This window comes from Ips typographus, linkage group LG2 (assembly GCF_016097725.1).
Source record: "Ips typographus isolate SLU linkage group LG2, UJ_Ityp_2.0, whole genome shotgun sequence".
Classification (NCBI taxonomy): domain Eukaryota; kingdom Metazoa; phylum Arthropoda; class Insecta; order Coleoptera; family Curculionidae; genus Ips; species Ips typographus.
The window spans coordinates 20,375,927-20,389,504 of NC_138423.1; the positions used below are offsets into that span (position 1 = coordinate 20,375,927).

A 13,578-nucleotide genomic window follows, 5' to 3' on the forward strand; every position below is an offset into this window, starting at 1 on the left:
ATGTAATGAGAGTGGTATCTGCGTGCATAAAACACACTTCACATCGTAATAAAGGAAATCTCAACCTTCGCTCGTGTCAAACCAATGAAGGAAATGCACTTATCCGGATTCGATTCGTCTGTCAATCGATAAGCTAAGAAATCTTATACGGTGTGATTTGCTTGTAATCCAATTGAATCAAATTGCATTATAACGTAACATATTATTTAATATTACGAACAATATTCGCACGCAAATGGAAACCTCTGAAAAACTTTCAATAAGGGAACTGTTTTTATGTGTATTTAACGTGCCGGCACATTATATTTTGCATGTCGTTTATTATTGTGTGATAGGCCTATTTAGATATGCAATTGCGTTTAGGTAATTGCGAATATTCGACGGCTTATCACGAAATTATTACCCATTTCTATAAAATGAATTATTTATAAACTTCGCTCCGCTGTTATATTAAAATTATACCTATTTCGATACGCAAAGCAAGGTTAGAACGGCTATTAAAAAAAGGCTTTGCGATAACGATATTATTTTCATAAAATGTTTAAATCGAATGCAAGGTTATGTTCTACCTACTAAATTTATTCATTTGAATAGAATTTTTGTTTTAAACATTCAGATAGAATTCTTAAAATATACATAGTGATTTACTTGATTTTACAATAATTAGAACTTCAAATTTGCAATGAGTTTTTCCTCGATTTTGGACAAACTGTTTTCTTCTGGCCACAAGATGAAAATCAAGTTAAAAATTGACAAATATAACACATTCTTACGAAACAAGTTTCTGACCTAAATCACTAACCACTTGCACTTGTAGTACATAAAAAGAATGTCCCCTCGACATATTTCCTTCACAGTACAAAGATAAAATGCTCGAAACCCTTTTTATTCAATATGCACGACTTGGTTGAGTAAACAGTTATTAATTCTTCACATCTAGACCTGTTGCGCCGACCTACATGGGCAAATATGTATTTAGGATCCAACCGTCTCTGAAGACGATTTTTTAATCCACTTTCTCAGCTCTATTCGATAAAATATTGTGTTAAAATGACTGAATTTTCTAGTTTTGTAATGTATCCTACAATTTATTTGTACCGAAAACAACTCGAAAACAAGGGGGTGGTCAATATAAACACACCCTAAACTTCTAAGCTCAGTTATGGTGTTGTAACCGCCAGTGGCGTCAATGGAAACTACCCGTTTTTGTATGCTGGGTAGATCGCAGATTAGGGCGACCGCCGCACGATACTAATAACATGACATTATGTGGTTTTTATTATGTGTTGGTGGGTGCATTTGGGTGGGCATGGGCCCTTTATACTAACTAATTGGATGGTTTATACGACGAATTAAAAGGATGTAAAAATCAAGGGTCTGATGTTGATGGTAGCTGCTGTTGATGGATACTGAATGCAGTTATTAGAAAAAACATTATGCATTTTGGTAATGCTATATCAGAGATCGTCATTCCCTTGAATTCTCCTAAAACTCCTTAAATTCTCGACATTTTCTATAAAAAAAATCTGAAAATTCTCCATCTCTAATTAGTAATTACCATGATCTAGCAATTATCTGTCGCAGTGTAGAATTGACATTTCAACACTACACAATAGGTACCAAAAGTAATTTCAAGACAAACACGAGACATTCAATTCAAATAGATTTTAAGCTTCGACCTGAAAAAAAATTAGAATTTTTCAACTGTCAAAATAAGAAAATAGGATTGGTGATTCGTGCTGTTTTTTTTTTTGACAAACCACTACTCTCACACAAACTGCTCACTGTACTGAGCTTTACGCAAATGCTGCACATGTGAATTTGGCATTAGAAAAGTCATGCTGCAACTGTCCAATCAACGTCCTGTCAAACTGGACAATGTGACGTACATTCATTGTAGTTTCAACCATCTAGAAGTAGTATCAGACAACCCTGAAAAATTGGCTGTTCAGTAATACTCTGTTCTTTCTACGTAATCTATTTGCTAGATATACTAAAAGTTAATGTAACTGTCATCAGTTTTTCCTTTGTTTTAACACTTTAATTTTGGCAACATTGACGCTAAAATTTCTCTACTCTTATTAGTTGCTCTACTCTATTATTTAGACAAAAATTAAAATTATCTCATTTTGCAAGTTTATCTTCACGTCTGTATCAAATTAAGAACGTGATTAAAGTCATAACATCCGAACGAAATCTATTTGCTTAATAAATTTAATTAGTTTTCATAAATCCGCTGATCACTTTCAGGAAATCTTACGTGTTCAGAATGAGGTTACATTAACACTAAACCGATAATAGACAGTTAATAACGGGTATTGAAATTAATCAGCCACAAAACTAAACACATGACGATTTAATACCATCCATGGAATATACCAGAAAAGAATCACCGGGAACGCGGTCGACGAATTAGAAAAAGCGAGCAGAGGACACTCGACGACGTCTTCTTCGGAGAGTATCCTCGTGCAAGAATTTAATGGCTTCTCAGTACCTGGGAGGTGCAAAGTGCGCAGATGTTGCTCATCAACGTTTATTTTACAATTGCTCTACATCGTAATGGTACAGATAGATGCTCATACGAGAGAAAAAAAAAACAGAAGCGCGGATGTGTCGAATAGATTATTAAAACCGGTGTACAAATTTAAATCCCCCAGACAGACGAAAACTATTCATCATAATCTAGTCTTGTTTGGGTGCGTGAAAAGCGTGGGTTGCCAGATAATAATGTCACATCCGACCTGCCTTAACTATGTCTACGTGTAGGTACATTATAATAGGGCACGCGTCCATGTTTTAGGGGGCTTCTAGGTAGTTTACGGGTCGATAAAGGCCTAGAAAAAAAATGAATGGGGTAGCAGTGAGGTTTCTAAGGAAGGGTAATTAGAAATGTCTCAGATAGCACAGATTTTGTTGATTCTATAAAGGCCAACACAGTTTTAAGGTATTTAGTCAACAACGTCCCACTGAAACTCTTAAAATTCTTGAAAGCAGTACAAGTGTTGATAGAATGTGACAGAAGAAGCTGATAAAGGCGGGTTTCTGTCACATTCTACTGACCTTTTTGATAACTTCTTTCTCTTGTTTTAAGAAGGTTTGATGTTGTAATGTCAAGGTATCTAATTTATGGGAACAAAAATATTGGCATATCCAGAATTGTGGAAAGTATTGGTTTACAGTAGAAAAACTAGTTTTGTCTACTGCACATTTACCACTAAAACACAATTTCTACGTAACTAACATATTTACTCACTACTCTAATGCTAATAATAAGACAACTTTATCCAGGGTAGCCTAAATTTCCTGTTTTTATATGGAAGCTCCCAAAGAGATTAAGAAATTTAAAAATAAAAAATACTTTGTAGAGGCGTTTTTTCAAGATAAGTTCGATGTTGTAAACGGAAATTTGCTATTTTTTGGTTTTCTTGTAACTGGCAAATTTAGATTTTTTACAGTTTTGGGCACAACTGTCGCGCGTTAGTTTCCAATTTAACTGTTTTTCTTTGTTTTTTTTTAACACTGTGTATATGTAGAATTAGCACGAGGTAAAAGAGGAGTTAAAGACGAATATTTGGAGCTTTTTACAGTCGTAAAAATCCTAAAAATGGCAGAGTTATGAAAATTTCACAACTCTGATGCAGTTTTCCAAAGAAAGTAGTTTAAAACTCGTAAAATAGTAAATCTATAATAGTATTTTTAACATAATCGTAAATTACGTAAAAAGGCACATTAGAAATTTAAAAGTTATTTTCAAACTCTGATAATAACGAAATTATCGAAACTGAAAAAGCACCAAAAAGTACCTCAGTAACACAATTTTATTAACTTTATAACTTTATCTATATTAACTTTATCTCTGTTACATAAGTTGTCTCTACAATTTATGTCACAGAAACGAAAATGTTGCAATATTACATTTTTAGGTTAGGTTAGGTTAGTTTGTCACAAAAAGTGTCGAATTAAGTTTCTTCAGCGGCTGTTGCTCCCAAAATCAAAAGAATACTGTATTTACTGCTTTTTGCTACGTCTTTCAAGTTCAAATTGCTGATTTGGGAAAACTTAATTAAGTCTTCTTTTTGGTTTTTTTTTATATTAGACATGAGTTTCATTTCACAAATCTTGGTACTTTCCTCGGATTGAATTCTTTCCTGCAACTTTTCTTACTGCAAAAATATTCCATAGTTTCACCAAGTTGTGCAACTTCTTTCTGTACTCAAAAAAAAATGTTATAAATTCGTTTACATTCCTCTCTAAAATGTAAAATGAGTCATTAATGATTATTCATGCACAAAAAGAATTACCTATTAGAAAGCAATTAGGAAATCATTTATTCTTCTGATTGTGTTCCTATTGTACGCTTGATGGCTTAATGGATTAATACCATTTCACCATAAGTAATTCTAGTTCTTAATGTTTTGAAGTAATTACGGTTAGGTATTCAAATTAAGGATTTACTCGTCAACTGTCTATTCACATTTGAAACCATAGGCAAATAGCCTGTAAACAGACAATGCAGTGAGAGTATTGTTGGTCCACTCAGTTTGAGTGGACAATATGAAGGTCAGGTCTCGTGCTTTCTTTTGCACGTTTTGGAAACCAAGTTAATTTAAGTCCAAATACAGGGCGGTCACAGCACAGCAGTTTCTAAGAATTGTTCAAATTTCATAAGCTTGTTATTCATCAAATACATCAATATATTTTAAAACGACACTTTAGTCTTAGAAAAAATAAGTATAATCTGACGGTCCTTGTATTACTTGTACAAAAATTCAAGCTCTGAAGTAGTAGAAAGTAATTAGTTGGTTTATTGTGGTCTGAACAGCATCGTCTTCACCATCTAGCAATAAAGTGTCGAACACAAAGGATACAAGCAACGGAAATCTACCTGGTAAAATATGATATACAACCCTGCCGCAAATCTTTAGGTCTTCTTAGAAATTTTTTTGGGTAATTGAAATGACAAATCGGATTCGAGTTTTAACTACAAAACATATCTTTGTCGCCATAGGGTCGCCACTATGCAAATAATAACCCCCCTGTAAATTCGCCGAAGTTACCCGCATTCCAAAAATCAGGTACCATAGCAAATTCAAAACCCTTAAAAACCGTAACGCTGCGTGATTTATTACGGGATTAAATATTGGATACTGTCTTCCAAACTAATCCGCTCTTGAAGTAACTTCAAGGTAATTCAACACTGCGTCCATTGATTAACAGGGGAAAAGTGGCATTTCTAATATTAAACCACTAGCTTGATACGACTTCAGGTTTGATCGTATTACCGAAGGGGTAATTAGATCCTTGAGTGTTCTATTTATCATTAAAGTAGATGATACATGACCACCAACGCTGTTTAACTCCTAAATGATAACAATAACTACAGTTATGTCTTTTTCAGTCGCACAATGAAGAAGACATGAGTGACGGAGAGGCTCATTCCGGTACTGAACAAGATGACAGTTGTGAAGATATTCGCCGGCATGGGATTCTTGCTGATCACAACGATGTCCTAGCCAAGCTCAAAATGCAAGTGCGAGACATTAATGTGAGGGTAAGCAACGGTTTAGTCTCTCATTCTAATCATTAAGGGTAAACTGACTTGATTTTCATGTTTTTGCACTTTCGACCAAAAATTTATTTTTTTTGAGATATTTGAGAGGTAAGTAAAACCAGTAAAACAGTTGAAGACATATGGATTAATAAAATCTACACAGAGACGCAAAAGAAAAAATATTAGGGAATTTTAAATAAATGATAGGGCAGAACAATGAATTGCTAAATTTTGTGTATCAACCATATTTCGTGTCCTCTTACAAACAAGTTTCCTCATTATTTAAGAAGAATTAACAAAAAGAATTAATTCTTTAAACAAATTAGTCCTTTCTTCAATCCTTATCGAGTAAGTCTTTTTACTGGTGAAAATGTGGATGAACCAGATTACAGCCCTAATAAACTTGTGTCTTCTTGCCATGCACCTACCATTGATCACAGTGAGAAGGAAGGAAAAGAATTTTACTCTCTTAAAGATCTTGTAAAGAAACTCCCTAAACTAGAAATCCTTACGTTAATAGGTGACTTCAATACCTAAATAAGTAAGGGAAGAGAAGGGAAATTCATTGGCCATCACCGGCAGTGTATTTGCATCCGAACATGACTTCTATGAGTTACCAGACTATACACCTGGACTTCTCCTTGAGACGACGGAGAAGACCATATCATCCGAAACCAGATAGATTATATCTTAACAAATCGCAGATATAGAAACTGCAGGATGCTGAGAATACCATGGGTAGACAGAGTGACCAACAAGGCAGTGATGGAAAGAATGAAGGAGGAAGTAATGAATACCACCAAGAGAAGAAAGCTTGAGTACCTCGGACATATTATAAGTAACCCAAACAAATATCACCTTTTAAAGTCCATTTTCCAAGGGAAAGTTTATGGCAGAAGACCACCAGGAAGAACAAAAACTTGGTTTTCAAAAACCACTACCGAACTATAACCAAGTCATCATATCCAGGATGATCGCCAAGAGAAGAATATTCTTGATATTTTTAATTGAAGATCACATGGATTAGCCCAAAAACTGAAGTTGGTTGGACTACTTAACAGTGTAATGCAAGGGCTAACCGGTTGAAATCTGATTGATTGTTGTTGTAAGGGACCGCAAAAAATTTAATTTCTTTCTTCGGCGATGATTAATGTAAAAACTGATACTGTGTAATTGAGGCATATTTATAACCTAGAAAATCAGTCGAAAACGAGAACGAGAATTCGAGTTGAAAGCGACTGTCCGCTAATATCGAATCGTAATAATGCAAATGTTTCGCGAGCCAAATTGCTTATTCTAGCCCCGGGGCGGATAAAAGGCAATCGAGGAATTAATCTTGATCAGTTAATAGCTTTTGTCTCCCGATGATATAGAGGCCGCAAATATTAATATCTGTCCGTGGCATCGATAAATTTCTGACAATAAAATGCGTGGCATGTGATAGTGCGGCCCCGGGATTCTCCATTGACAGAGGCATTGATTTGTTTTCATCTGATTAGATCGGCGTTACTCGATACTGTCCGGACGTGTACCGAGTGATTATAAACATAATTTAAAAAAAACTTTCAGTCCATCACTGGTAACATTCCAATCTTTCGTTTGTTTCAGGACGACTTTGAAAACCAAAGAAACCAATTAAACTTCTCTATAACCAATCGGCCGCAGGATAGTATTCCATTCTCGGTTCCATTTCCGTTTCCTCATCCAGCGACTGCGTTTCTACCTCCCATGGCACCACCACCACAACCTCCATCCTCGGGGAGTTCACATTCTTCAGAAGGTAGTGCTTCTTCTCAGCATACCTGGTCTTTTGAGGAGCAATTCAAACAGGTGCGTCAGGTAAGACAGTTGATTACGATTGGGAGAATGTGGGAGGGGAGAAAGAGGTTTGGTTGATCGAACTTTAAAAGTTACGTGATCTAATCTGACGTGATAGAATAGTTTTCAAAAATTTGATTTTGTTTCTCAAAAATTAAGTCACATTAAGTAAAAAGTATGTAATTGAATTACAATTATCAACTGCTCTAAAATTGTTGATTGTAATAATACAATAATTATCAATTGAAAATAATTTTAAAAAGTAGTTGAATACCTACCAATTGAAGAGCCAAGGGAGAAAGTCCATTTTTCTTTGAAAAAAGTTAATCAGACAGAAGTATTTAGTTTTTGGAATTGATTCTATTAAAATCAAATAACAGTTTTTAGTACTTATTTATGACATATTAAAAAAAAGCAATATGAGATAAAACACTATCTCGTTTAGACTTGCTAGACTAAAACAACAAAGTAATCAGTAGGACTAAAACCCAAAAAAATAACCGAAATACAGAACTTTGCAAATTTTGGATAGAATTTTCAAAGTAAAAAAAGCGTATATCTCGGAAATGGTTAAGAGTTACATAAATTTGATCCAATTTCTAGAGAAATCTTTTGAGATCTCATCTCTTATTAGTTTATGCAATATTTCTATCTTTATAAACAAAGACAGATTCATAAAGTAACTTTGTGATTATTACAGGACAAAAGAAGAAAGAGACCTAAAAGTCATTGGACATTTATCACTCTTTGAATTTGGAACGAACGAACTTTTTATTATTGATACAATAATAGTTTAACATTATAACATTTTTATTTTCTCTAATTTTGTATTTAAGTAACGTTTTCAGAATAGGGATTTCAACTTAATTTTTTTTTGAAAAGCATTTTTTCATTACATTTCCGTGGCTCTTCATATTTTCATCTAAGCATCAACAAGTAAAAGCTTCTTCACTTCTTATAATAATACTAAGCAGCAGTAATGGCCAATGATGAGTGTTGTTTTAAATTGAATAAACATTTTCGAATGTTAACTATTAGTTAATCTACTCATTGAAGTAATCGTGTAGAAATTACTTAGCTATTGACTTTATTACCTCAGATGAGATGAGTGTATTTTAGACAAAACTTAGTGGGATACAGAGCTTTTCAGTTTTATTTTATTTGTTCTTTTTTGATAATTTGTTCACCTTGTATATTAGCAAAAACGTTCAATTGGCGTTGACATCCAACGTCACGTGTTCTGTCACATTTCTTAGTTTGCGGGGTCACATGATAGCATGTCAAATATTCAGTAATTGATAAATTCGTATACTTTACACAGGTTTCGTTCGTTTTCAAATCAATAGATAGAACGATTTCAGATAGATTAATAAAAAATTTATTAATTAATAAACTATAATAACTTAAAAAAAATGAAGTGAATAATAAGAAGGAAAATATTGCAAAACAAATAGTCGCCCAATGGAGATTTGTCAAAAAATACAAAGAGACACGAAATAGCTAAACTGACTGATAATTTTACCTTCCACTGCATTATAACCCTACTGGGTTTTTGCAAAAAAAGGTTCTCTAATCTGTTTTAAGAAAACAATGGTGAAAATCAGTTGAGTTGAGGACAGAATATTGCGTCTAACACTACTTCTTTGAAAAGGGTTAAGGCTTAAACTTAACAACGTGACACGTACACTTTGTATTTCAAAAAATGGCGTTTTTGATGATACTTAAGATTGTTTTGCTAATTTTGTGTATGCTTGCGGTATTAGGTAAAGGGTTTTGAAAGAAGGGATATTTTTAGCTAAAAAAACAATGACAGAGACTTTGCGTTTTTAAACATTTTTGGCACCAAGAGTGCGCTTGTCCATATTTGGAAAACTGTTTAAAGTAACTCTTTTCATTCAAAAATCTAAAAAGAACGTTGCTAAAACCGTTAAATTTGAGCTGGAATAGCAGCATTATGACTTGGAACTTAACGCTCTTAGAAAAATCTTTAAGAAAATCTCCTCCTCAGATGTTATGTTGAATAATACTGAGAAACCAGGAGGAAGCAAAAGCAGGATAAGAAGAAATAGAAAAGAAAGGAAATGAAAGTTAAGACAGATTAGAAAAAGCAAAGGTAAAATGTTAGTCGCAGAAAAGATGGTTAGAGAAAATCATCAGATTTTCTTGAGACAGTTTAGGGTGATCCCCAAACTCACTAAGGTCGGTTGGGCAACTTAAGTCAGCGTGCGGAAAAGTATCACTTTCCACACTTGTTACGAAAAAAAAAATCATTATGTTGTGACATTTTTGCGATTTACCGAAAATTTCCACAAGGGGTAGTATAATTTTCTACTTATGCCGGTCCTGTACACTAGCCATAAGCAAATTGTTTTTATAAATTAATTGGCCGGATTTTATTGTGTCGTTGCTGAACAGCACAACTGGCAAACACATGCCAAGAACAACCGGATGTGCCGTGCCAGCGATTGATTTGATGGAATTCATATCGGGATCCTTCTCGTCCTTTTCTACATTTTAACCTGCTCTTCAAATTAGTCCAGAAATTTGTAGTTAATTAAAAAAAAACACTACGTTGCATAAAAACGTGCTAAATCCACTTCAAGCTTGAACAAATCGAAAACTTTATAGTTCGAGGTATTGGTAATTTAGTCATAACACCGCGTTGTTTTAATCGATAAATTGCAGAATAACGTTTGTTTTGAAAGGCCCCAGACTAAATCATTAATTCAAAACCGACGATCGTCACGATCTAGCTCCAATCTGAAGAACCACACACGTATCGTGTTACGTATATTTCGCCTGCTCACGTTGATTTGTAACCGACTACTTTGTTGCCCCTAGAATTCCCATTAAAGAATTCAATACGACCACTGTCAGATCTTTCTAATGCCGGGATTTAAAGCGCATTAAAGAGTGAATAAGAGTTGTAAAAAAAGTATGTGGAGGCTATAAAACACCATCAGTGCGTCCGAATCAAATGCTTTTTTATATTGCAGACCGGGATTAGAACCTCTTAATCTTCGGTTTTATTTCTCTCTGCAAAACTTTGTGTTTTAAATTGCCTTAAAAACTATAATGTTGCATTTTAAACTCTTTGTTAGCAAACGGTTGCTAATTTTTAATAACCATAAATCAGATTAAAAAGCTATAAAGAAACCACCAAAGATGTGAGCTGAAAACACCACATTGAAATAAACATCTTAAATCCAAGAGTCAGAGAAAATGTGATACTAGCAATGTTTCTAGGCCTAACTCTTTCAACTAGTCAAATCCCATAATTCCAGTTTCTGGGATATTTTGGCTGGAAATCGCCCCCGAAAAAACCGGTTAATACGTATAAATCACCGCCGTAACGGCGCGCTCTAAATTTAGGCCGGAAAGTCCTTACAGGGTAAATGTGTTAAGTTTTCAGCAAATGAGTGCATTAGTTTTGAAGAAGACCCCCGGTTAAATCGATCACGAATGTCAAAATGTCGAAAATAAGCCGATATTAGGGAGCATTTGCCTATTTCTGGAAATGTTATGGGGGCGAACCAACTTAATGTCCTTGTACGTTTTAATATCCCCCATTCATAAAAGGGCAAAGGGGCATTTCGAAAATGGATTTCTACATCTGTGAGCGACGCTAATTAAGTTAGAAACAGAAGATAATTCGGTTTTTGGTATCAAAATAGAACAGAAATAAAGTATTGGTGATATTTACGATAAGTCCTCATGTGTAGTATTTGCGTAAATCACAGCACAGTGGGCAGTTTGTGATTGGTCACAAAAAGCAGCAAGCTGAAAGCTGCTTTCTTGACCAATCAGTGTCACTTGGTAAAATGTATTGTCAGCCTTCAATTTTTCAAATAAGACGTTTTTTTATTTACTTCGATTTTTTTTAACAAAACATATTAGAGTTGCTCTGAACTGTTTTCAGCAAAATAACTCCTAAAACAGCTGATGTTTTGTCACTTTACCCAATTGCAGAACACTGTGTTACACCACTGTTCAACTTTGTTAAAGCTAAAAACCGTATTTTAGTATAACATGTAATAAATAATCCATTCTCTTACAAACTACACTGGCAAACTATTCTAAAAGCACTAGAAGATTGCATTAAAACCCTATAAATAGTTTTGTTGTAACAGAAACATTGAAATTATGATTCAAAGCAGGAACGCAAAATTTCTAGCATTTAGGTCTAATTTTTCGCCAGTGGTGTGCAGCATTTTACTTTATTAAAAATGTTTATCAAGCAAGAATTATGTTTTCTGTCAAAATATTTGATTCTCCAGTTCACTTTTTTCCTGTATTTTTCAAAATGTCACTTCCACTGCATACTTTAACATGGACATTGACAAAAGGGAAATACTATAACAAACACGATACAAAAATCGAAAATAATTAATTAAAGAAACGTGTATAAATAAATCGTGGTTCAGTCATCGCCAATCATGTCTGTCTCTTACGTGCGTGTAAACGACTTATAAAAGCGGAAATTGCCGAATCGTTGTGGGGAAATTAATGAATTAACTAAATAATCAAGACTCCATCAAGACCGCTGCACCTAATCAAGCCGTACTACGGCCAAATGTGTAGAACAGATGTTCGGCTCTCATAATCTCCAGCACCATTTTCCATTGACAGGGGTTAGAGGTTAAAATTAGACGAATATTTTAAATCGAAAGGGGATATCGAGAAAAAGTATGATTCATCAAACGGTACTAATGTAAAATGAATTAAGAAAATATACACAATAAAAATAAATTAACCAGTAAATCTCTGTGACCAATTATTTTAATTTGAAATAAATTCATTATTTTTTTGTTTTTCATAACATACCAAAGTTCAATTAATATTTTATTTTTCTGAATAAGACTTAAATTTAACTTAAAGTTATAGCAAATAATTGTATTTTAATGAATTTTGATCTAAAAACGTTTTTACCTCACCACAACCACATTGCAAAACAAATTAGGTAAGGTGTCCGGATTTAGTGTGTTTTGAAAAGAAAACCCCATTTACCTGCTAGATATAAAAAAAAACTAGTATACATGTGTAGAACTCGATTTTTGAAAAAAGATTATACGAAAAAACCGTTTTTTCATATGTTGTCAGTTTGCGACGCTAGAGGGCGTTTCTCAAATTTCGCCCTTCGAACTTTTTTGTTTATTAAAATATCAATATTCTCTAAAACTTTTGTATTTAAAGGTTTTTTTTTGTATTTTTTGAAACTAATGAGATATTGAACTTTACTTTATCGTTTTACGGAGTACAGAGAAAACGGTAATAGATAGAAAAAAAGTAGCATACGTGTTCTGATCTCTTTTTCTGAGCTGAGATGACTGGCGAAAAGTGGGCGGCGCAAACTTCTTTTGTTTCAAAGATACGGGGGGTTTTCGAAAATTGGTAATTTTTGAACCTCTTCTGTATTTCAGTTGCTCTTAAAGTTATCAAAAAAGAAAGAACGGTTCCCGGTAGAAGTTTTTATATAGAATCCAATGGCGTAGTCAGTTTTTTTCTATTCCGTTTAGTTTCTGACATATGATAGTAAGTTACATTTTTTTAAATGGAACATCCTATATATTTTTACGTCAGTTAATTCTGTTGATTTTTACCTTTTCAACGGTGTATTACAACATATAAGTTTGTAGAGGTTAATCCTGTTATTTTAAAAAAAGACCTTTGCTAAGCTAAAAAAAGGCCAATATCTAAAATACCAAACAAAATCGGAAATTATATAAACTAACACATCAGAATTAAATATTTTTAATAAATCTTATTAAAAATCTAAGTTACAAACAATTCTACCGTCACTTTAATAAGAAAAGTGGTCATTTCTATTTTCTACTATTTTTAAGGTAGAAGTTGAAAAAACTGTTTATAAACGACATGTAACATGTTAATATGAACATAGCCAAATTTTGTTTCGACTGTGGGTATTTTTATACATATTATTTAGCACTTTTTTGCTAAGGAAACGCTTTTTTTCTAATTACCAAGACTAACGTTTACAAACTTATATGTTTTAATACACCGTTGAAAAAGTAAAAATCAACAGAATTAAATGAACTAAAAATATATAGGGTGTTCCATTTAAAAAAAATATAACTTACTGTCATATGTCAGAAACTGACAACGCCATTGGATTCTACGTCAAAACTTCTACCGGAAACCGTTTTGCCTTTTTTGACAACTTTAATAGCAAATGAAATACAGAGGAGGTT

General features: G+C 33.5%; 1 protein-coding gene across 1 annotated transcript in view; it reads left to right on the plus strand.

Annotated features, from left to right (window-relative positions):
- The window catches only part of retn (retained), a 90,977-nt gene that overhangs the window by 26,376 nt on the left and 51,023 nt on the right, over nt 1–13,578 (plus strand). Inside the window, 2 exon segments of the mRNA XM_081972355.1 lie at nt 5,399–5,551; nt 7,160–7,390. Coding sequence (XP_081828481.1) covers nt 5,399–5,551; nt 7,160–7,390 — 384 coding nt within the window.